We start from the raw sequence: 24,252 nt of genomic DNA, 5'->3' as shown, positions 1-24,252 counted from the left end.
GTGCAAAATAAAATATGGCAAAGATTAGATAAAGACTAACTAATTCATATTGTTTTGGTTAACAAAAAAGGCAGGAGCAGAGAGACCTCTTTATATTGTAACTTGGTTTCTTTAGCAACCACACATGGAAGACTTGTCTTTGATTTTATATCTCTTTTTAAATGATAACATTTTAGTCACTCAGCCATTGAAACGTCATCAACTCACTTAAATCGCACATGATGTGTATTTCAGATTGATTTACCTGCTTCAGTTCTGTGAGCCTTTATACATTTGTGTAACAAAAACCTAATCGGTTTTGATATCTTCATTTGGTCTAGTTTCAGTGACATTTCAGGAAAATATTCTGTCACAAAGTGGATGGCAAGATGTAGGGTTGTCCACTCATTTATAATCCACTAAATCCCTCTGAAATTTAAGATTCCATTTACATAACGACATCAAATCTATACATTCCCTTGTCTGATTATTACACAAGCTGAAAAGGTGAAATCTCAAGATAAATCACAAGAGGAGTGCAATTAGTACTATCATGCCAATTGAAGTATTTACTTATAATCCTTATTTTCTGTCATCCAGCTCCTAATGAAGTTCCAACTCAGTCAATATATTGTGTCCAATTGCATATTTAAAAACATTTTTTTTTTTAATAACAATCTCTTGTTGCAAACCATTTGAATACCCAAAGGGCAGTGTGGTAAATATTGCCACTCTCTCAGCATCCATCTCGGTAACATCCTCCAAGAATTCAACTCAGTTGGTTAGAAGTGGCTTGCCCGATTTTAAATCCACATTGACTCCCTCTGAGTTAATTGGATTTGTCTGAGTGGTCATTCATTTAGCAGCCTAGATTATGTGTATCAGCTCTGGATTGGGATTTGAGCTCTCAAATTCTGACTGGCATGAGAGGACAGCCACTGCATATCAAAGTGGCATTGTAAACCTCACTTGTCAGATCGTATTTTTTTTCATGATCATTTTCTCTCCTTTAATAGTTTCATATCTAACTGTTGATGAATAATTAATCTTGCTGGGTATAACCTAAGATGCAAATTGCATACATACTTTTGAAAAATTGAAAAGATAAAGATGGGTTTCAATTCAACATAGACAGACTTGGTTATATTAACCAAAGACAGACACAAAATGCTGGAGTAACTCAGCGGGACAGGCAGCATCTCTGGATAGTAGGAATGGGTTACGTTTCGTGTCTTCAGACTTAAACCCCAAACATCACACATTCCTTCTATCCAGAAATGTTGCCTGTCCCGCTGCGTTACTCCAGCATTTTGTCTATCTTCAGTGTAAACTAGCACCTGTAGTTCCTTCCTACACACTTGGTTATTTTAACAACTGGAATATGACCTGCACTACAAGTGGTCCACATTGCATCATCTTCACTACTTACATTTTAAACCGGATGAACATAGAGATAAATAAATAGCAGTTAAGATGCATCATGAGTCTGTATGATCTATTTGTTGTACATACCTATAAGACTGCTCATTGCCTTCAAGGCTATTTATGAATATTTTGAAGTATAAATTTTGATTTAATTTTTTTGTAGAAGAAATGGCAACGTACCTCCGCTATGTTCGAAGACTTGATTTTTTTGAAAAACCAGACTATGAATACCTGCGAAAACTCTTCACTGATCTGTTTGATAGAAACGGCTTTGTGTTTGACTATGAATACGATTGGGTTGGCAAACCATTAGTGAGTATTTTACAATGTTTGAATTACCTTTCGAATTCTTGAACAATTTTCTTTGCGCGCTTCATCTTTTAAAACAGCAAGACAATATGGGGTCATTTAACGTTGGGGCTTCTAGAAAAATATCACTCGTTTCAATCCATAATTGATTTGAACTATATAGTGCACCTGGAGTTCGGCTAATTAAGTGGAAAGACACTGAGACACATGGAAGAGGAAGTTACCAGGAGTAACATCTGCATTTCCTGGGATAATTAATTTTAGCACGAGGATCTAACCTTGATTATCTTTGATTAATGAATACCAGTCTGAGATCATTGTTGAACACTTCACTGCTAATGAGATTGTGCATATCAAGTTTAAACTAAAGACTTTGGTGTTTGTAGTTGGATAACCTGCTATCACTTGCTGCCAGGACTCGCATGCAGTAATTGCTATTTTGGTAATGTGCAGAAAGATCGTAAGATATAGGAGCAGAATTAGACCATTCAACCCATCAAGTTTGCTCCACCATTCGATTGTAGCTGATATATGTTCCCCATTCTCCAGCCTGTAACCTTTGATGGAGCAATTATTATACATGAAAATGTGGTCCTGGAAAGGTTGGTGCATTCTGGAAGTCAAACAAATAAAAATGGGTATAGCACCCCCAACCTGCCATTTAAAAGATAGCAAGTTTTATAATGTGAGTGTTTTACCACAGAAAAATGAAAACTTTGTTAATAGCTTTAAATCCAGGTGGGCGTTGTCAAACTAATTTAGCAATTTCCCTATGGAAACAAGAAACTGCAGATGCTGCTTTATAACAATGGACACAAAATGCTGGAGCAAATCGCCATGTCAGGAGGCGTCTTTGGAGAACATGGATAGGTGACATCTTGGGGCAGGACCCTTCAGGTTGATTGTAGGGGAAACTGGAAGAGAGGAGGGGCAGGACAAAGCCTGGCAAGTGATAGATAGATAGATACAGGTAAGGTGGCGGTTTTGATAGGCAGATGGTCCTTGGAGATTTTGTAGGTGACAGGAAATGCAACCCTAAAATAGATGGTGGTTGTCAGATGAAGAATCACATCCAAACTGTGAAGCTGCAAAAGAATCTTGTTCATTTCAACAAGATCACTTGCCTTTCTTCATGAGAATGTAGACTGTCTGCTTAATGTCTCCAGTTTAGGTTTGAGATACAGTGAAGAAACAGACCCTTTGGCCCATCCGCATCCGCACCGCCCAGCGATACCTGTACACGAGCACTATCCTACACACTACTAGGGGCAATTTACAATCTTTACCGAAGTTAATTAACCTATAAACCTGTAGGTCTTTGGAGTGTGCAAGGAAACCGGAGTATCCAGGAAAACCCCATGCAACCACGGGGAGAATGTATAAACTCCACACTGACAGCACCCGTAGTCAGGATCAAACACGAGTCTCTGGTGCAGTAAGGCAGCAACTCTACCGCTGTGCCACCGCCTGACTCCACATGTGACAAAACTGCATTTCAGCATGTTATCTCAGCATAGTGTGTGCGTTTCATAGAGCATGGGTTGCTAACTTTACAAAAGGAGGAGTGGTATGTTTGGAGAAAACAATGAGAGCATTGTGTAACGTGACTTTTTTTTCCCCCCTCCCACCCCCGTCAACCTCAGCCAACTCCAATCGGTTCAATCCACGCTGACATACCACTTTCACCACCAAACCGAGATAAAGCACCGCAGCAAACCAAACCGGTAAGGACTTGGAAATATCTTCTTCATAACCAGACAGGAGAATTCTGTAAAATAATTTGGAAATGGTAAATTTTTTCAAATGTCATGTCATGCATTTAGCAAGTGTTTTCTGCTTCTTAAGTTCTTTGCTCCTCTAGGGAGCATAGGCCATTGACAAATGTCCTCCACATCACTCAGTTGTTAGCAGTTCTTTCGAGAACTCCACAGTTGAGCCCACTCTCAGACATTTCTGTCTGGACACCTCTTCTCCAGCTGTTCCTGGGGCGACCTCTTTTCCTTTTTCCTTGGGGGTTCCATTTCAGGGCTTGCCGGGTGATGTTTGTGGCAGGTTTCCTGAGGGTGTGTCCAATCCAACTCCATTTTCTCCTTTCGAATTTGTAAGTCAATGGCCTCGTGGCTTGTTCTTTAGCACAGGTCCACATTGCTTACTTTGTCTCTCCACTAGATGTTAAGTATTATCCTAAGGCAAGTGTTAATGAATGTTTGCAGCCTGTTTGTAGTGTGTGTTGTTGTTTTCCATGTCTCTGATCCATACAGCATCGCCTGTTTCACATATGCATACTTTGGTGTTGATTGAGATGTATTTTGAGCTCCAGATCTTCCTGAGTTAAACACCACCCTAGCCTTATTGATTCTACATTTTCTACGGCAAGTGTTTTAGCGTAATCACAAGATATCAGTTTGAAACCTGTACACATTTTGAACCTTGGATATCGTAAAGTAAAATAATTGCAACACAATTCCAAATGTTGCCTGTTTTATTCTCGTGCTGCTTGCATTACCAGACAGTGATTTGATGACGTAGGATAATGGAAATTTAAGAAGCCAAAATGGACCACTGTGTCTGCCAATCCCTTTAAAAGGTGCCATTATTTTCCTAGCCTACTTGCAGCACTGCAAGGATTCCTTTGGCACTATTTAAATGTGGCATGGGTTTTATCGTTGCCACGCCTTTCAGGCAGCTCCAGATCCCCATGTCTCTGGGAATTGTTGCGATACAATATTGAAAACTATTCAACACTCTTATCTTTCCCTATGCTCTACCTATTGTACTTGAGTTTGGCTAGATTGTAATGATATATAATATTGTCTGATTTGACTGGCAAGCAAAGTTTTCGCTGTACCTCGGCACACGGGTCAATAATAAACCTGACCCATCGTTATTGGAGTGAAAAACTTTATCTTCTGCTTCCCTCTTTAATCAAACACCGCTAGTAATTAACCAATCTACGTAAGGAAATGGGTCGTTTTTTTTTTGTTTAAGTAAAATTTCTGTTCCAATCGAAGCAACCCCAATTTCGGCCAATCTTTTCACATAAAACTTCTTTTTTGCAGCTCAGGGAATATCCTCCTGAATCTTCCCTGTGCATCATTTATTTCCATTTCAAGTACAATAGAAAGCAGAGATTGGAATTTTCTGCAGAAATCCAGCTGTGAACTGACTACGGCGATCGAGTTATCAGGCAGAATACTGATGCCTTAACAATGAACTTGTGTGCAAGAAGCATAAAGCTTCATTACTTCAGAACGTGGTGCGGATATAGGATATCAAAGCTGGATAACATAATGATAGCAAACAGGGAGTTACTGAAGCATTGCAACAGATATATTTAAAATGGTGTTGCTTGAGCAAAGAGCAAAGTACAATACTGTTGATTATGGAAATTGGAGATAAAATCAAAAGCTCCCGACTACACAAGTCAAGCAGTGTCAGTGGAGCAAGAAATCATTAATGTTTCAGGATGAAGTTCCTTTATCAGAACTGGAAAATGAGCAAGACAAGTTCAAGCACATACAAAAACAGTGGAAGGGAAAACAAAAGCATAAAGGAAGCTGTGGAAAGGTGGAAGGCGAGAGAAATTAAATAAGAAATATAATTTGACAAGAGATCTTTGATAATAATGGAGGGGAAAATCACTACGAGGGAAAATTTGAAAATATCTTGGAAGCACTGGTGCAGAAAATGTCATCAGAAAAATACTATGGAGCTGAATAAACAGAGAGAATGGAATGCAGTCCATATTGTAATGGTGGCTGGAAATGTGATCACAATTGGTGTGGGAGACAGTAGGCTTTTAGAAACATAGAAATTAGGTGCAGGAGTAGGCCATTCGGCCCTTCGAGCCTGCACCGCCATTCAATATGATCATTTAATGAACATTTGTCGCTAATCAGTGCCCTGAGATGGAAGGTTTGAGAAAGAAAGGTCAGAAAACCCTCATGTTTTGTGCAAAGCAGGAAAACTGCAATGATGTTCACCTAAGTAATGGGACAAATGGTGCGGGGATTGCAACAGAGTTGTAGATAAATCCTTTTTCAATGGTTGATGAGTAAGTCGGGTCTGTGCAATATGTTGAAACTAAAGAGCAAGATGGTTTGGGGTAACTCCTCGCTGGAGGGTTTAGATAAACATTGGTAGAAATCCCATCTCCTGAAATGGGGATGAAGTTGTTCGGGAAAGGAAAGGGAGAGTTGACCAAGACTACACTTCATGGCGTTACCTCTTACTTTATAACCAACGTCGTCATCTTTTTCTTTTCATACCAGTTCATAATGCTCACAGACTGTATTTTTCTAGTAATGGGACTGACTGACCTTGTCTTTGAGCAGTGGCATCTGCTGCAACATTCTTTCTCCCTGAGTGAATTTATATATTTGGTTTATGTGGTTAAATAATGACTCCATAATATGTCTCTGGAATCTTGTGAAGAGAGACGATTCAACATATCACCATTGAATAGCTTTGCCTTTAGTCTGTAATCTTTCCCCAAAAGAATAAGTGGTCCCAATGAAAATATTAACAAAGGTCCGTGGCACACACATCCAGTGAATGATTCCTCATTCATGAAAGAAAGATTCCTATTGCATTGTATTTCAGTATTGCTATGGTGATTACAACATTCAAAGTGAATTAAAAAGAAAAGTATTAGGATAAACTGCTGGGTTTTACCATGAGGATGCGTTGGGCGTTGATGTTCATTTTGTGAACGTTACTGCAGAACTCATTTAAAATGGAAAGAATCTGCACTGCAAACTGAACCCTGAACCAAACCTCCTTTTGATTTTAGATAAAGATGAGCAAAGATGATGGCTTGTACACAACTCCGACATTAATCTTGGCTGCTATGTTACATCAGTGATTATCCTTCAGAGTTGTTCATGATCTCGCATGTTGATGTCCTGGAAGGAACAGCAATGGCTGCCAAATGAATGTAGAATAGAATAGAATAGAATGCTATTTATTGTCATTCAAACCTAGGTTTGAACGAAATATCATTTCTACAGTTTTTTACATTACAAAACAATCCAAGACCCACACTTAACACAGTTTACATAAACATCCATCACAGTGAGTCTCCAACATCTCCTCACTGTGATGGAAGGCAAAGTCTTTATCTCTTCCCTTTGTTCCTTCTCCTGCGGTTCAGCAGTCCAACTGCAGTGTCGAGGCGAACTGGGGCTCCGATGTTAAAGCCCCCGGCGGGCCATGGTAAGTCCTGAGGCCGTTTAAGCCACGCCGGGCGATGTTAGGCCCCGGCTCCATGTCCTTTAAACCCGCGGTTCCAGCAGGAGAAGTCGCCGTTGCGGAGCTCGGAAAAGTGGTCTCCCACCAGGGACCTGCGAGCTCCCGATGTTCCCGTCCACCGGGTCTGCGGCCGGTGCCTCCGAACTCCAAAGTCGGGTCGCAGCCGCACGCCACCACAGCTCTTCCAGCTCCAAAGTTGGCCAGCTCCGCGATCTCAGTTCCGCAGGCTCTGCAACTGGAGCCCCCAGGTTAGTCCCGGCCGGAGGTCGCCGCCGGCTCCACGATGTTAGGCCCAACGACATCCGAGACCCGACAGGGAATAGTCGGGTCCTCGCACAGGGAAGAGATTTAAAACGGTTTCCCCCACAGCACCCCCACCACCCCCCACATATACACAGCTAAAAAAAAAAAATAAATACTAACTCAAGACATACATTTAACAAGACAAAAATAAAAAAAGATAGACGACTGTCTTTCATTCCTTTAAGTATTTCAGTGCAAATATCCCCCTTCCAGTCTTTACAATCAGCAACAGAATTTCTCTCAATGAGTTTTATCAACCTGTGTGCTGAATGATTTTTGGGATGATTGGATACCGCATGAGAGAATTAGTTGAATTCAGAATGAGGGGATCGCGCAGCAGGACCAGGGACCCAGGTTTTATCCTGGCTACACATGCTGTCTGTTTGGAGTTAATGAAGTTTGGTGGTTCTCCAAGTGATCACATGGGTTTCTTTTAGAAACTCTGGTTTTCTGGTTTTGTCCCACAAGCCAAAGACGTGTAGTTTGGCAGGTTAATTATCTATAAATTATCCCAGGACATAGCTGGGTGGTAACATTTGGATGGAGTCGATAAGAGTGTGGAGAGAATTAGATTAGATTAGATTAGATAGCCTTTATTGTCATTCAGACCGAAGTCTGAACGAAATTGAAGCAGTCATACATACAATACAATACAATAAAAAAACAACAATAAACACATATTAACATCCACCACAGTGAGTCCACCCAACATCTCCTCACTGTGATGGAGGCAAAAGTCTTAGGTCTCCAGTCTCTTCCCTCCTCTTCTCCCTCTGCGCTGAGGCGATACCCCCCGGGCGATGTTACAACTGTCCCGCGGCTCAAACACCGCGGCCCGGGGTGGTCGAAGCTGCCGCCCACCAGTCCTGCTGACGCAGCCGCTGGCCCGCGGCTCAACCCCGGACTCAGGCCACCGCCGCCAGAACGCCGTCCCAGCCACCGGAGCACCGTTCCAGCCCCGAGCCGGATCGCCCTCACGCGAGTACCGTTACCGTCTCAGCCTCGCGCCAGGCCGCCCCGACTGGGCGCCGCTCCTCCCTCGGGCTGGGCCACCCCGACTGGGCGCCGCTCCTCCCTCGGGCTGGGCCGCCCCGACTGGGCATCGCTTCTCCCTCGGGCTGGGCCGCCCCAACATGGGCGCCGCTCCTCCCTCGGGCTGGGAGCGCCGTACCTCCCCGAGCTCGGCCACTCCGACGGGAGCACCGTTCCTTCCTCGGGTCGGCCATCCTCACGGGAGCGTCACGTCATGAAAGCACTGTTCCAGCCCCGAGCCGGGCCGTCCTCACGGGAGCGAGCCCAGTGCGAGTCCTGGCGGGCTCTGCCTCCTGAGCCTTGAGGTCGCCAGCTCCGCCATTAGACCTCAGCGCAGACGGAGGCAGAGAAGGGAAATACGACAAAAAAGTCGCATTCCCCCGCAGGGAGAGACAGCAAGCCCCGTTTCAACCCCCCCCCCCCCCCAAAACAGAAACTAAAAACCAAAACTAGACTAACCAAAACGAAAATAAACAACACAAAAAACACAAAACAAACAGGACTGCCGGAGAGCCGCTGCAGCCAGAGCCGCGCCGCCACTAGGGATGTTGGTGTAGGTGGGTGCTTATTGGTCACTGAAGACTCTACTGGGCTATTTCTGTGCTGAGAGATTCTACACAAGTCTACACATTTGTGACAGATCTAGACAGAGGCCATGAGACGACACTTAGGACTGAGATGGAAAAAATCATCCCAACTCAGGATTGTGAACCTGCAAAATTCTCAACTGCAGATGGCGTTGGAGAGTAAATCACTGAATATATTTGCAAGGAAAAGAGAGAAATGTCCATGCATAAGAGAGTTCTATGGGTATAGAGAGAGAGAGAGAGAGAGTAGCATTATGGTATTGAGAGAGGATCAGCCATCTTGTGCAGCCATTGACATATTGAATGATAGTAGGTTTGAAGAGCTGAATGGCCTGTGACATATTTTTCGTATGCTTCTGACCATCTGTTTTTCCAAGTGTGTTAGCATTGTCAGCGTTATTGTTTATTTGAGAATGGGAGACAGGGAAGATCTCTCCAGCTTGTAGCTTGGGGATCAGCTGAAATTGTCCCCCATTTTTTTTTTTTTTTTGCATGAATTTAACTTTAGTGAAGATTTTTATCCTGCCTCCTTATTCTTGTTTGCAATAGAAGTGGGAATGGTGGCACTGCGGTAGAGTTGCTGCCTTGCAGTGCTTACAGCGCCAGAGTCCTGGGTTAGATTCTGGCTACGGGTGCTTGTCTTTATGGAGCTTGAACATTCTCCCCGCGATCTGCATGAATTATCTCCGAGATAATTGGTTTCCTCCCACACTCCAAAGACATACAGTTTTGTAGGTTAATTGGCTTGGTATAAATGTAAATTGACCCTAGCGTAGGATAGTGTTAATGTGCAGGCATTAGATTTCCCCGCGCATCCGCGGATTTTGAAATTTGGTATGGCATCGGCTCCGATGCGAGGATTCACCACCGCCGTGGCACCATCGGCGCGAGGCTTCACCACTGCCGAGGCCTCACCCCTATCGACGCCCCACTTCACGTCTCCATGGTGCCGACTTAGGCCACAGCCGCGGGCGCCGGTCGGCCGCTTCATCCGACCCAGGCTTCTACCCGCGAGGGTACACAAAATTGCTGGGGAAACTCAGCAGGTGCAGCAGCATCTATGGAGCGAAGGAAAAAGGTACACAAAATTGCTGGGGAAACTCAGCGGGTGCAGCACCTCCTTCGCTCCATAGATGCTGCTGCACCCGCTGAGTTTCCCCAGCAATTTTGTGTACCTTCGATATTCCAGCATCTGCGGTTCCCTTTTGAACATTCTACCCGCGAGGCCCTGGCCGGGGTTTCTACGCTGCGATCCGTGAGGCATCGAGACCGCGCTGCCTCGATAAAGGCCTCTGGCCGATCTCCCAGCCCGTCGGGAAGCCTTATGGCTGCGCAATACAATGTATTGTTGCATTTACAGCCTTTGTTTACAACTTGGACTCGCCATTGAGTCAGCAATTAACATTCCTTAATAGTCACTAACTTTGCAAATTCTGGCAATCAGAAAATGTCCAGCAATCTAAAGAAGATAAAAGATTATTCGCTTATTTTTCTTTTTTAGAATAATTTGCCCATAGATTTAGAGAAATTAAATCTTTATTTGAAAATAACACTTCCCAAAATTAAAAATGAATGTATTAAATTCCAGGTTGAGCTGTTAATATTTTGTCCACTGTACTTAATTTGACTGAGTAGCTATGTAGCACAATATGATCATCTTTGAAGTAGCTGGATATTCACTTTCATCCTAACTGTTAAGAGTTGGATTTGAAATTAATTTGGCATTTAAATACAATGATAAAGGATACTTCTCTCTAATTTTAGTAAAGAAGCAAGGAGTAGGTATGTTACAAGTAGGTGTAATATAAAATATTTTCAATATGACAAGTGTAAACAAGCAAGGAGTTGGTGTCATTTTAAGATGTGATTATCACATTTTCTGTGTAAATTAAGTGACAAGCAAGTAAAATGTGTTATTTTAAGGTACAATAAAAAAGGTACAGTATAAATTAAGGGTAAACGGGCAAGAAAACGGTGTCATTTCAAGGTACAATTATCAAAAAAATTCTGCATAATGCTGCCCCCTTTTACCCCCACCTCAGGCGATGCCCCTTGGACCCCCGTCTCGCTTCCTCTTTTTTTCAGATTTTTCCTGCCTCATGCCTGAATGTGCGCGGGTCGATGCAAACTCGGTGGGCCGAAGGGCCTGTTTCCGCAGTGTATCTCTAAACTGAACTAAACTACGTGGTAGTTAGAAGTATCCTAGTTTCAAGAGTATACAGGTCTCGTTTATATTGCCATGTGTTTGCAGCTGAGAAGCATAGTTCATCCTTCAGCAAAGCTGAACTTCTGCATGGAACAGCAGAGTCAGAAACTAAGTAATCCTGAAACATACTTGCCTTATGGTATTGCTTCAGAAGAGAACAATGGATAAGTTCTTAAGAAGGAACTGCAGATGCTGGAAAATCGAAGGTACGCAAAAATGCTGGAGAAACTCAGCGGGTGCAGCAGCATCTATGGAGCGAAGGAAATAGGCAACGTTTCGGGCCGAAACCCTTGGTTTCGGCCTGAAATGTTGCCTATTTCCTTCGCTCCATAGATGCTGCTGCACCCGCTGAGTTTCTCCAGCATTTTTGTGTACCAATGGATAAGTTCTTCTCTCAGGCTGAGCAGCAGCACATTGCAGGTGCAAAAACCAGGAAAGAGTTGAGCATCACAAGCAGCTACCTCTGAGCTCCTTATCCACTAAACCACAAGACTCAGCACCAAGTTCAAGGGGCTAACTCAGGATAAGTGTGTTGTTTCAGTTGTGCTGAGATGTGTAGTCAATTACATTTTGTGTCAGGCATCTGAACTTGTACTATGACCCCCATTCATTTGAATAGAATTGCTGATCTGAGATGGGAAAATTAAATGAAAGCATTTTGTTTAAGTGTTTTTTCTTTAAATCTTGTTACGGTGCTTTCAATTATACATTGAAGGTTTGCAAGATTTTTTTAATTAAATTTAAACGCATTTCAACTGTTTTTAAATAGAAACATAGAAAATAGGTACAGGAGTTGGCCATTCGGCCCTTCGAGCCTGCACCGCCATTCAATATGATCATGGCTGATCATCCAACTCAGTATCCTGTACCTGCCTTCTCTCCATACCCCCTGATCCCTTTAGCCACAAGGGCCACATCTAACTCCCTCTTAAATATAGCCAATGAACTGGCCTCAGCTACCTTCTGTGGCAGAGAATTCCAGAGATTCACCACTGTGTGAAAAATGTTTTTCTCATCTCGGTCCTAAAAGATTTCACCCTTATCCTTAAACTGTGACCCCTTGTTCTGGACTTCCCCAACATCGGGAACAATCTTCCTGCATCTAGCCTGTCCAACCCCTTAGGAATTTTGTACGTTTCTATAAGATCCCCCCTCAATCTTCTAAATTCTAGCGAGTACAAGCCGAGTCTGTGCCAAGAGAAATGTGACATTTAGTGACATTTATAAAGAATTAAAAAGAACTGATGCCCAAATAAGCTCCAGAACCCACGGCCTGAGGGTTTGCTGCAGATCACTCGTGTCTTAGGATGGTAGCTGCCATGTCCTGGAGTTCTGTTTGTTCTAATGGTTCTAAGAGATTAGTACTGCTGCAAGGAATATTAGGGACAATTTGCAAGGCATGAGCTGATACAAATGAACCAGCCTCTCCATATCGCCCCTCCCCGTCAATGCTTCACGAGACCGCTGGAGAGCAGCCTACATAATCGAAGACTGCTGGCACTCTGGTTATCTCTCTTCTACACTACAAGAGCTCAAAAGTGCATACCATTAGATTAAGAAGCAGCTTCTTTCCCGCTGTTAGTAGACGACTGAACGGACCTCTCGTAAGTTCAAGATGTTGTCTTGATCTCCCAACATGCCTGGTTGCGATCCATCTACTATTTTTAACCTGCCATTTCACAATAGCTCTGTACTCTGTTTATTCTTCACCTTGCACAACCTGTTTAACTTATTTATGGTTTGATTGTGCAAATGCATGGTATGTTTTGATAGGACAGCAAGACACAATTTTTCACCATCTCAGTACGCATGACAATAAACCAATATCAATACTAAGTTTGATCAACCACCTTTGATGTACATTATTGATAAAGTTGCACTTGAAGTCAGATGATATTCCACAAGCGCTTGTATTCCGATGCCACCAATTTTATTTTTTTTCTGTTTGTAATTGAGGTTATTGGGTTCCTGTTTACAGTTAAACAGTGGCATGAAACCACAAAAATCAGAACTCAGAGAGAACAAATATTATGATGGAGGCACAAGGAACTGTAGATGCTGGAAGCTTGAGTAAAAATGCTGGAGTAACGCAGCGGATCAAGCAGCATCTTTGGAGTCTGAAGAAAGGTCTCGACCTGAAACGCCACCTATTCCATTTCTCCAGAGATGCTGCCTGACCTGCTGTGTTACATCAGTTTTGTGAGTCTACCTCTGGAGGACATGGATAAGCAATGTTTCCAGTCAGCACCCTACTTTCGATTAGTTTAAGTTAGTTCAGAGTACGCACCGATCAGCGATCCCTACACATTAACACTATCCGACACTAACTTGGGTCAATTTACATTTATACCAAGCCAATTAACCTACAAGCCTGTATGTCATTGGAGGCTGGGAGGAAACCAAAGATCTCGGAGAAAACCCACGCGGTCACGGGGAGAATGTACAAACTCCATACAGACAGCACCCATAGTCTGGATCGAACGTGGGTCTCGAGCGCTGTAAGGCAGCAACTCCTCCGCTGTGTCACCATGCCGCCCCTGTTCATTTCTTCTTCACTGTCCTTGGTCCTGTTTTCATGCCAGCACATATTTGAATCGCAAACTTCTGCCTAATTATATGCTGCTTTGTATCAAGAATTATCACAAAAACATGATTTGAATTTCTTTAAAAATTTGAAATTCAAAATATTAAAATGGGTTCAAGATGAAAAGATGCTTATTCTGTGGACGTTCACCATTTTCTTTTCCTTCTGAATGCTCTTGCGCATTAACTGTTTTGTTTTCGCTTGCTTATTGAAGTTGCTCCATCACTGACATTTTGTTCTCCTAACGCATTTTTTAATTTGGCAGATTTTACTAATTTGCTTTGTATATAATTGCTGTACCTGCTTGCTGTTAGCATGAGTTTTCCTCACTTTTGTGTTTTTTGGGTTTTTTCCTTTTTCTCCTCCCCCTCCTCTCTTTTTAAACATTGGCAGTTGGCAGATCGCAATGGAGCATGGGAACCTTCTCCCAGTTGCCCGCCCAGTGCTCACCAATTGGAAACACAACCTGCGTCAGAGAGGCTTTGCGATTCCGTACAGGTACTTTCTTCACAAGTTGCACAACCGTTCCTTGCTCTCTTACTTATAAAGATCTCTGCAAACTAATTTAAAAACAGAACATAACTCGTACTTGGGTTTTCAACCTGTTGTGAAACTAGATTTCTAGTTTATTTTTGGTATTAATTTTATCTATAAACAATAATAGCTGGTTGACTTGCCGAGCACAACCAGACAGTGCTTTTCATTTATACAATTTTGACAGGCATATAGATGGGGAAGACGGTCACACTCTTTGCCCCTCTCACCTTAAAGCTATCCCCTCAAGTCTTTTATTTTTCCATCATGGGGAAAGGTTTACAAGAGATGTGTGAGACAAGGTTTTTTTTAACCTTAGGCGAGTGCCTAGAACGCTTAGAAGGTGGTAGAGGCAGGTACATTAGTGTCATTTAAGTCTTTTTGAATGGCATGCAAATGCAGGGAATGGAATGATGTGGATTATGTGCAGGTAAAAAAGTAATGGTCTTGGCATCATGTTTGGCACAGACATTGTGGGCCAAAGGGCCTGTTTTTGTGCTTTACTGTTCTATGTTTTAACTGTTAGCAGTTCATTGACTTCTGGAAAAACGGAGCAAATTAAATCTACCACAATTCCCACATTTTTAAAGTTTTTGGATTCTTAGTTGATAAAGGCTTGAACAGGAGCCATTTGGGAGATTCCAATTTTTTTAATTGTCTGATTTATTATTGGCTGGAATGTGGGGTGGAAATCAACACAGGACTCTTTTAGTCAAGTTTAGTATTAACACTGATGAAAGGTTGTTTCTGAAGTGTCAGAGGCTGCGGGTAGACCTGATAGAAGTGTATAAAATTACGAGAAGCATACAGAAGGTAGATGGTCAGAATCGTGTTCCTGGGTGGAGATGTCCAAGACTAGAGGTCAAAGCTTTAAGTTGAAAGGGGCATAGTTTAAAGTAGATGTGCTGAGGCTGGTGTTTTTACTCAAAGGTTGGTGGGTTCCAGCAATGCACTGCTAGAGATGGTGTCGGAGACCTACAATAGTGATGTTTGATAGGCTTTTAGATGGACACATGGATATGCAGGGAATGGAGGGATATGGATCATGTGCAGCAGATGAGATTAGTTTAGCTTAGTATCCTGTTTTGCAAAGTCAATGTGGGGTGATGGGCTTGTTCCTATGCTGTACTTTGCAAAACAGGATACTAAGCTAAACTATTTCAATTGAGTGGTTCGTACGCATGTTCATCGTGCGGTCTATGTCGGAATATCCTCTTTGCAATTTATCCTCCGTGTTGAAACTGGGACTATTGCACATTGAGGCTAAAATTTCATTTTTACAGGGTCAGAAAATGTATCACCTGGTCACATGACACTGGATGTAACAAAACAAAGAGGGATGATAATGTAGTACACATCACAATAAAGTCTCATTCAATTAATTTTGAGGCACAGCCATTCTCATTTGATAGTCAATCTGTGCAAAATAAGATGGTGCAAATAACAAGATAAATTAGTTGAAACAACTTTAGTGATTCAGTCAAGATAGAGTATCAACTCAATTTGAACGATACAGCTTTATCTATCCCAGGAAGAAAATTGATCAATGCTGGAGAAACTTTTACATCCATTTAGAGAGCATGTGGTTTCCAGCCAAATGGTGGCACCATGAATAATGCTGTATTCCTCGGGTACTGAAGAAGACAAAGTGCTGGAGTAACTCAGCGGGTCGGGCAGCATCTCTCGAGAACATGGATAGGGTGATGTTTAGGGTTGAGACCCTTCTTCAAACAATTTTTCTAAATTCCAGTGTCTACAAGATTAATCTAGCCAACCTTTCATTCAACAATATTCTATAATAGCATTTAAAAAACACTTCAACAGATAGATGGTCAGGAAAGGTGAGAGGGTTATGGGCTAGATACGAGAAAACGGGATAAACTTAGATGGGGTCTTTTGGTCAGCATGGATAAGTTCGGCCGAAGGGTCGGGTTCTGTGCTGTATAATTTTAACATGTTTCCCATTCCAGGTATTGATCTAATAATTCTCCTCTACCTCATTGCGAACACTAGAATTTGTCTCTGGAACTATTGTGCTACAATGCTGAGAACTATATTCTGCACTCTGTATCTTTCCCTCTGCTCTACCTATTGTACTGTACTTGAGTCTGGCTTGATTGTATTTATCTATAGCAATATCTGATTTGCTTGGATAGCATGCAAAACATTTTGAATTTCTGCATTTATCATATACTGCAAGCATGTGACACATTAAAAAATGTGCTGCATATCTCTGATCTAGCATGGTTTTTATTTGAGAGAGCCAAGACCTGCTACAAGGCAGTTCAGCTCTATATTAGTAAAAGATGCACGAGTAATGGGAAAAAATATACATTCCACACAACAAAATGAGATCAATGACTTGTAAGTGGATGACTGGGTAGTTAATTAAGCTTTTGGTGACTTTGATTAAAGAGGTCACTGGGAGAATTTTCTATGTTTATTAAAGTTATCCAAGTTTATTTGTAGGAATAAACTTGCCAGTGTCGTTGTACTATCATGTCTCAAACTAGGATACGTTCCTTTGACTATCCAATGATGCTGCAGCGGTTGAGCTAATGGACTAGTACAGTTCAAATCCCATCATTTGGGCCACTATGGAATTTAAATGTGGTTAACACTCTAGAATTTGGAAAGAAAATGACAATTGGTTTTCGTAATGACGAAGGCAAAAGCTACCAGATATTTATTAAAAATGTATCTGGTTCATTAATATCTTTCAGTGAAAAATCTGCCATCCTTGTCCATTCTTCTCTTGGCTCTACTTCAGACCTACCCCTTATGGTTGTCTCTTAATTGCTCTCTGAAATGGACTAGGAGGCTTCTCAGTTCAAGGGTAATTAAGGACGGGCAATAAATGTTGTCCTTACCAACAACAACAGCGGGGCGACATGGTTGCACAGCGGAAGAGTTGCTGCCTTACAGCGCTTGCAGCACCAGAGATCCGGGTTCGATCCTTACTATGGGTGCTGTCCGTATGGAGTTTGTATGTTCTCCCCGTAACCTCGTGGGTTTTCTCCGAGATCTTCAGTTTCCTCCCACACCCTAAAGACTTGCAGGTTTGTAGGTTAATTGGCTTGGGTTTGTATACTTGGTACAAGTGTAAATTGTCCCTAGTGTGTGTAGGCTTGTGTTAATGTGAGGGCGTCACTGGTCGGTGCGGACTCGGTGGGCCGAATGGCCTGTTTCCCCGCTGTATCTCTAAACTAAACCACAGCCAGATCCACAAGAATGAATGGACAAAGAATGTGAACATCCTAGCTGGTAAAAAGAAAACTATTAACCAAGCTAGTAATTTTGTCATGCTCACATCTGCTGTTCCTGTCCCTTTGGTTTAAAGTTTATCTGATCTGCTATGTGATGTTGCCACAACAAAGTAGTTGAGATCAGGAGTTTGATGTATGGCAAATTACAGACATGGACCACATTGCAATTCCATCTCACATGAGGCTTGTTAATCCAAGTGTGAAATACTGTGACTGTTTAACAAATTCATGTAAATCTGTAGATCTCCCTTCAGAAAAGGCACATACTATACAGTAGAAAGGCATGTATCCATGAAATTGTCTTTCTGCCAGTAACGTTTTATAATCCTTCAATGATCATTGAAGGGCAAAAAATATTGTATAACGTATCAATATTTTCAATGTTGATAAATGTGTAGAATTTACAATTCCATTATTATCTTGTCATTACAATGGTTGTTAAGCATCAAATAGTTATAAAATCCTTTGATTAAAATTGTATTTATTTTCTTTTGCCTTGTCCTGTCTCCTGGACAAAATGATGAATACTTGGTCATTTGTAACTTTGCTTCCAAGTTGTTCAACTAGAAATTTACTTAATTATTTTCTTGATTTTTTTTTAAGGTTGTGAGTTCAACAAATGGAGAGCTAAACACAGACGACCCAACGGCAGGGCACTCCAATGCACCCATCACAGCCCCAGCAGAGATAGAAGTGGCAGATGATACCAAGTATGAATTTCTCCTAAATTTGAATGTAATATCTTTGCCCATAGAAGCATGAACAACATTTAAATCCTAAATAATTCTTGATTTTAAATAGCTCTTATGATACCAGCTAAAGATATTTATTAAATGCAAACCGAATGTGTTTAATGCAAAAATGTTTCTACTTTAAGCTTGACATCCGGGGCTAAAATTGATAATTTTTTTATAGAATATTTTCGAAAGTGGCCATGCACATTTTGCAGACTAAACTGCCTTTGTATAATTTATACGGTTTGATGAAGACTGTTAATAGTTGTTCTGTTCCTGGTAAACTACACGGGATCAGTGTAAATTAGTGTTTTGCAAAGGAGATTAAACGATTTTGTATTCATATTGCATGGATTAATGGATAGGGGACAGTATGAAAGAGAAACATTAAGGATGTATATATTTTTTCTAAATGCTGAGTTATAAATAGCTTACAAGCAAAGTCTTTTGTTACCTCTTCATTTCACTAGTCAAGTGATAGAGGAAGTGCAAAATCACAATTCTATGTCTCAATTGATGATGTCAGTTGTTCAGGCGTGAACTTCAAACCATTTATCAGCGCCTTCCTTGGTTTTTACAGTTAAAGTCTGCCTGAAGTTCCTAAAGATTTTAGACAACGATGCATGTCGGCAGTTTCAAAAAAATCTGCAGGGATTGAAAATCTGTAATAGAAACACAAAATGCTTGACATATTCATAAATGCGGCAGCATCTGTGGAGTGAGAAACCGAACATTTCGGACTGGTGATCTTTTATTAGAAATAGGCAACACTAAAAATTGAACATGATTTAAGGGAGTGGATTGAATTTTCAATCGATGTCTGTTAGGAAAATTGTTCACCACCTTGAAGGTAGAGCTACAAAAAGAACAGCATTGTGGCAAAGTGAAGTTGCAGTGTAGTACCACAGTGTAGTAACTTCTGTCATTGAAGATAGACACAAAAAGGCTGGAGTAACTCAGCGGGACAGGCAGCATCTCTGGAGAGAAGGAATGGGTGACTTTTTTGAGTCGAGACCCTTCTGTCATTTTCATTTTCAGTCGTACTGTTGAGAGAAAAAAGGGAAGATTTTCATCTGTTTAATATTTGTGTTCTCTTTTTTTGAAGGTGCTGTTGTTTCTTCAAGAGGCGGAAGAGGAAAACTATTCAGCGCCACAAGTGACTTTGGAAGCGATTGTGAGATTTACACGTGTGCTCTGCAACTTTCCAATCATGATAGATTCAGAAATCCATCTTTTTGTGGCAGGCTGTCGTCTAAGATCATGCCTCTCTGGGGGCCATCAATTTGGGCTCCTGACATTGGCACCCTCCTCTGCTGTGAAATTCATTCTGGTGGACTTACAAAACACACCATGCAAAGTTTTTACTTCCTTTCCTGTGGGAATCCACAAAAAAACATTGTCTTTGAAATAAACACCCGAAATCTGCATTAAGTAGGATTATTTCACTGTGGGAACAAGGCGAAAATTCAGTTGAATTTTTAAAAAGAAGTTTCGGAAAGAGAAAGAGATAGTGGTTACTTTGAGTTTGACGAGGCTGCTGATATAGTCTCAAACGCTGCTCAAGACATCCATCATTTATCTCCAGTGTTATGTAATTGCAAGTCATGCAGCAATTTTTTTTTTCGTTTTTTCCTCTCTTTTTTTTGTTCCGCGTGAATGTGTGGTGTAGTCACTATTGTTGGGTACTGTTGTGATGGGGAAATGCACTGAGGGCTTTCCACATCCTTAATTGCACTTTCGATATCAGTATGTAAGAGCTTTTGGGTCTGATTGTGCAAATAAAAAAAAAACTGTTTCTACACCTTTTTTTTTTTTAAGGGAATACAAAAGCGGTAGGAAACGTAGCATGTTTTAAATTGTAATAATGACAGTATAATGTTTGCAAATTGTAAGCCAGACAATTGCTGGGTAGAAATAGGACCTGATAAAACACAGGAAAAAAAAAAAAGAATCTTATTCAAACTCTGAACCAGTTAGTTTCTGATCCAGGTAGCATGAGGGCTGTAAATGAACAGGGAAGTGGGCTGTCATCAGAATGTCAGCACCTGTATGATTCAAAACACTGTGATTCAAAGGCCACACCAGGCACAGTGAAGTGGATATGCCTTTCTGCAATGGCACTATTCATGTTGGGTTGGAGTAAAGAAACCCAGTCAATAGGGGGAAAGAAAAAGACAAAGTCCTACAGTAACTCTGAAGAAGGGTCCCAACCCGAAACGTCACCTCTCCATGTTCTCCAGAGATTGTGTCTGACCTGCTGAGTTACTCCAGCACGGTCTCTATCCAAAGCGACCAACTCAATAGGGGCAAAGAAAAAGACAAAAAGTGCTGGAGTATCTCTGAAGAAGGGTCCCAACCCGAAACACCATCTATCCATGTTCTCCAGGGATGCAGTCAGACCTGCTGAGTTACTCCAGAACATTCTTTCTTTATTTTATAAATCAGCATCTGCAGTTCCTTGTGTCTCCAAGTTAATAGGAAAAAAAAATTGAAGTTTTTTCATTTTCCCCGTCACATATTAAGAGATCAGATCTCAATTTTTCTTATTTGTGACTAGGATATTTGAGAAAGAATCTCCCAATCCAAATCATCTTTTTGATCTACTAGATTGCTGCCACACACTCTGAAAGGCTTCTAGGTAAAAATCTCAAGCTAGTTCCGATTGTTAAGCCAAAACAAAGGTAGGTGAAAAATGCTGAGAAATTGGTAAGTTTTCATTCTAGGCAGCAACAATAGGAAGAGTAGGTTTCTGCAAGTCATTGATCCAGTCACACTTTTCCTACACTGAGGAGAATTGTTTGGAATTCAAAAGCTATGATGGAAGAATCAATGGAAAAAGTACCTCAATTATTGAATTAGAACCCATATGTATTAGTGTCTCAATTGGGACAGAAATTAATTTGAAGTAAATTTTAATTTTGGAGGCAAATCCTAGCTTATCGATTGCTCTTATTCAATAAGACACAATTTTTTTGGTATTGAACCACAATGTTTTTATGCACAATTTTATTTAGAAAATGGTTGTTTTTACTTCGAAGTACATTTCATTTGAATCTTGTACCATTTTTAGAACCTTCAATCTCCTGTTTTATTTTATGGCTTCAGGTATTTCTCAGGAAATTAGGGTACATAAAATGGACCCCCGACAAGACTGGGTTGTTACCAATTATCCATCTCAGCAGATTCTTGATCTCTATAAGTAGATTTTAAAACTGCTTGGATTTTAAACTTCTACCTTGAGCGAACTACTTGCATCTTGCATGTAATCAAGTTTATAGGTGAAGTCCTTTCCCATGAATTGCCTTTACAGAAGTTGTTTCCATAGATTCATTACCTAGCTGGTAGTCCATTTCTGGTGGAGCTATCCACAATCAAGTTCAATATTTTCTTTGCATAGCCTGCAATTTTTAGTTGGGTAATAATATTTTTTTGAATGCTTACGTATTGTTGTGGATATTGTCCATTTGCCTATTGAGTTATAAATAGGAACAATCCAGAACAGAAGGGTAAAAATGTTCTCCCTGAGCCTTAGTTACCAGATCTGCAAGATAAACATTTCGATACACAGGCTTCCTAATATATTAATCAGGAACTGGAGGACTGTATGTTATGGTTTGTGTTTGGACTAAAAAAATCTAAAGTACATTTTTTTTGCATTTAGGATTATTTTCTCAGAGGTATCTTTGACTGTTCAGAGAGTTAGTATGGCTAATGTGGTTCAAGCACTCCTGAAGCCTATTTTGCAGGTGTGCCTAGTCTTTCTCACATGTGATAACACAAACGCTTTGTGGTGGAAATCACGGTTATTGTACTTTAAGTGTTAGGAATTGTGGTCACAAATCTTGGGGGCGACAACAATTTTATTTCCTGAAAATGGAGATTTCAACTCGTCAGAAGTCTGTGCGATTTGCCCATTTATTCTTTCATTTAAAAAAAAAAATGATCACTCCTGAAGTTTTGAAAACTAATTTCACTGTTGGATTTATAGACCTGTCCTAAGAGAAGGCAGAACTGATATTGTAACTGCCTAAAACATGCACTTTTCATAATGGTGATTGTGGTTCAGCATAGCCAAAGTTTAAATTTCCCTTAGAAAATGATGGAATCAAGTACTGAATCTAGACTGTCTTTAAAAAAACAAAATAAACGTAATGCTTGGTGGACTGTTGACGGTCATACCTTATTTTAATACTTATTGCTGTAAATAGACTTTCAGAATTTATGTGGCCCTCTGCTAGAAATGCCCGATAGTTTGACTGTGAATCAACTCTATTCCCACAAATGGATAGAAAGAGAAGTCACAGGATGTCACAGTAGTACAATGGTATCACCAACGTGCAGAGCCATGTTTTGCAAACTTCATCTGCTGCCTTTTCTGATCGGATGGGTCTGTTCTTGGCCAGAAAAAACATTTATCATGATAGATGGTATCATTGTGATAATTAAAATGTATATTGATGCTTGGGTTCTGATTTTGTTACCTTTTTGTGCGTAGCATTCGCCCAGAATGACACCACACGTGAAAAATGTTGATCTATGCATTCTGTAACCTGCCCAATAATTTAACACTTGACACAAAATGGTCTCAATCCACAACAAGCACATGAGCAATTTTATTATGCTGTCATTAATTCTGGTGACTGTAATAAGTGAAAAGAACCAAATAAAGGGAGTACAAGCAATTCATATTTTCTGTTCTCGCAATATTTTTGTAATTCATTGCTTTAAATTCCCTCTGAAATCTCCTCTATCCCCTGGAGTACAAAAGAATGAGTGGATCTCAATGAGGCAAGCACAAAAAAACGATGTCCTCTGGTTTTGTGTGCAAGGAACTGCAAATGGTGGTTTACACCCAAGATAGACACAAAATGTTGAAGTAACTCAGCGGGTCAGGCAGCATCTCTGGAGAAAAGGAATAGGTGACGTTTTGGGTCAAGACCCTTCATCCACTTAATTCTTTGAAACCAATATTTTCCTCTCATACCCATCAATTTCACCCTGATTTTGCTATCGCCCACCACGAGCCTAGGCGGTAGCGGGAACGAATTAACCTCGCAACCAGTGCATCTCTGCCAAAAAAACAAACTGCTGGAGGAACATGAACAGAGGGTAGACGCAGAATGCTGGAGTAACGCAGCAGGTCAGGCATCATCTCTGGAGAAGATGGATGGATGATGTTTTGCGATGGGTCCCTTCTTCACCCTGATCATGAGGGTTGTGGGGGGGGTGGTGAAAGAAAGCGAGAGGAGAGGCAGGTCCGAGCATGGCTGGTGAAGGGTGAACACAGACAATGGTGTTTTTGTTGGATTGGCAGATTGTTAGACTAAGACTAGAGATGAAAAGTCAGGTGCGAGTCCAAAAGGGATAAAAGGTTGTTAATTGTGGAGCTTGCAGATAAAAAAGTTGCAAATTGAGGGGGAGAGGAGAAACCAGTGCAAGGTCAGCCACGGTTCAGTGGGCTTCGGGGATAAAGGTAGCTACACATTCCCAATCTCCATGCAAATGTTAGTCTACTGGAGGAATTCTGAGGATCAGACAGCATCTGTGGAAGGAAATGGACAGATGATGTTTCAAGTCAGCTGCCTTCAGACTTCTGTAGTAAGTGGTGTCTTTGGGACGTGGGAGGAAACTGGAGCATCAGACAGCAATCTATTCAGTCACAGCAAGAATAGAGACTCCACACAGGCATCGGATACATCAGGAATGGAACCCGAGTCTCCGAAGCAAGCAGCACTACCTGCTGCACCATCCATGCCGCTTTGAATAGTTGAGGTTTGAGTTGTGTCGTGGATGTGTTCAGCAGTGCAGAATGTTTGAAAAGCTGCCGTTTCTGTTGAGCGTATGCATTGGAGCACAATTTTAAACTTCATTTGCAAGAAGCTTCTGTGGCTTCCAACTGCACGCAAAAGTGAAAGCTGTGGTCATAGGCTGGGTTGCTGCAGGTGCCACAGGTCAGACTGCAGTGAGGACGGGAGCTACACCAAAGTCGCAAAACAACACACCACATCCTGTGACAGAGGTCAGAATGGTGCTGGTGCCTTTT

The 24,252-nt window shown here is 41.3% G+C and overlaps 1 protein-coding gene across 3 annotated transcripts in view; it reads left to right on the top strand.

Annotated features, from left to right (window-relative positions):
* Window positions 1-22,895, top strand: part of csnk1g2 (casein kinase 1 gamma 2) — a 94,479-nt gene extending 71,584 nt beyond the window's left edge. The window contains exons 9-13 of one of the 3 annotated variants that reach the window (XM_033046933.1): window positions 1,571-1,716; window positions 3,357-3,437; window positions 14,069-14,173; window positions 18,079-18,185; window positions 19,315-22,895. In XM_033046933.1, the coding sequence (XP_032902824.1) occupies window positions 1,571-1,716; window positions 3,357-3,437; window positions 14,069-14,173; window positions 18,079-18,185; window positions 19,315-19,369 (494 nt within the window). In that variant the 3' untranslated portion in view covers window positions 19,370-22,895. Of the gene's footprint in view, window positions 1-1,567; window positions 1,717-3,356; window positions 3,438-14,068; window positions 14,174-18,078; window positions 18,186-19,314 lie in introns of all 3 variants that reach the window. The other 2 variants (XM_033046932.1, XM_033046934.1) reach the window with 2 other exon arrangements.
* The last annotated feature ends 1,357 nt before the right edge of the window (window positions 22,896-24,252 follow it).

The sequence above is a fragment of the Amblyraja radiata genome, chromosome 29 (assembly GCF_010909765.2).
Source record: "Amblyraja radiata isolate CabotCenter1 chromosome 29, sAmbRad1.1.pri, whole genome shotgun sequence".
In the NCBI taxonomy this organism is placed as follows: Eukaryota; Metazoa; Chordata; class Chondrichthyes; order Rajiformes; family Rajidae; genus Amblyraja; species Amblyraja radiata.
Note: the sequence above shows the minus strand (reverse complement) of the source record. Positions and strands in the feature narration are given on the sequence as shown.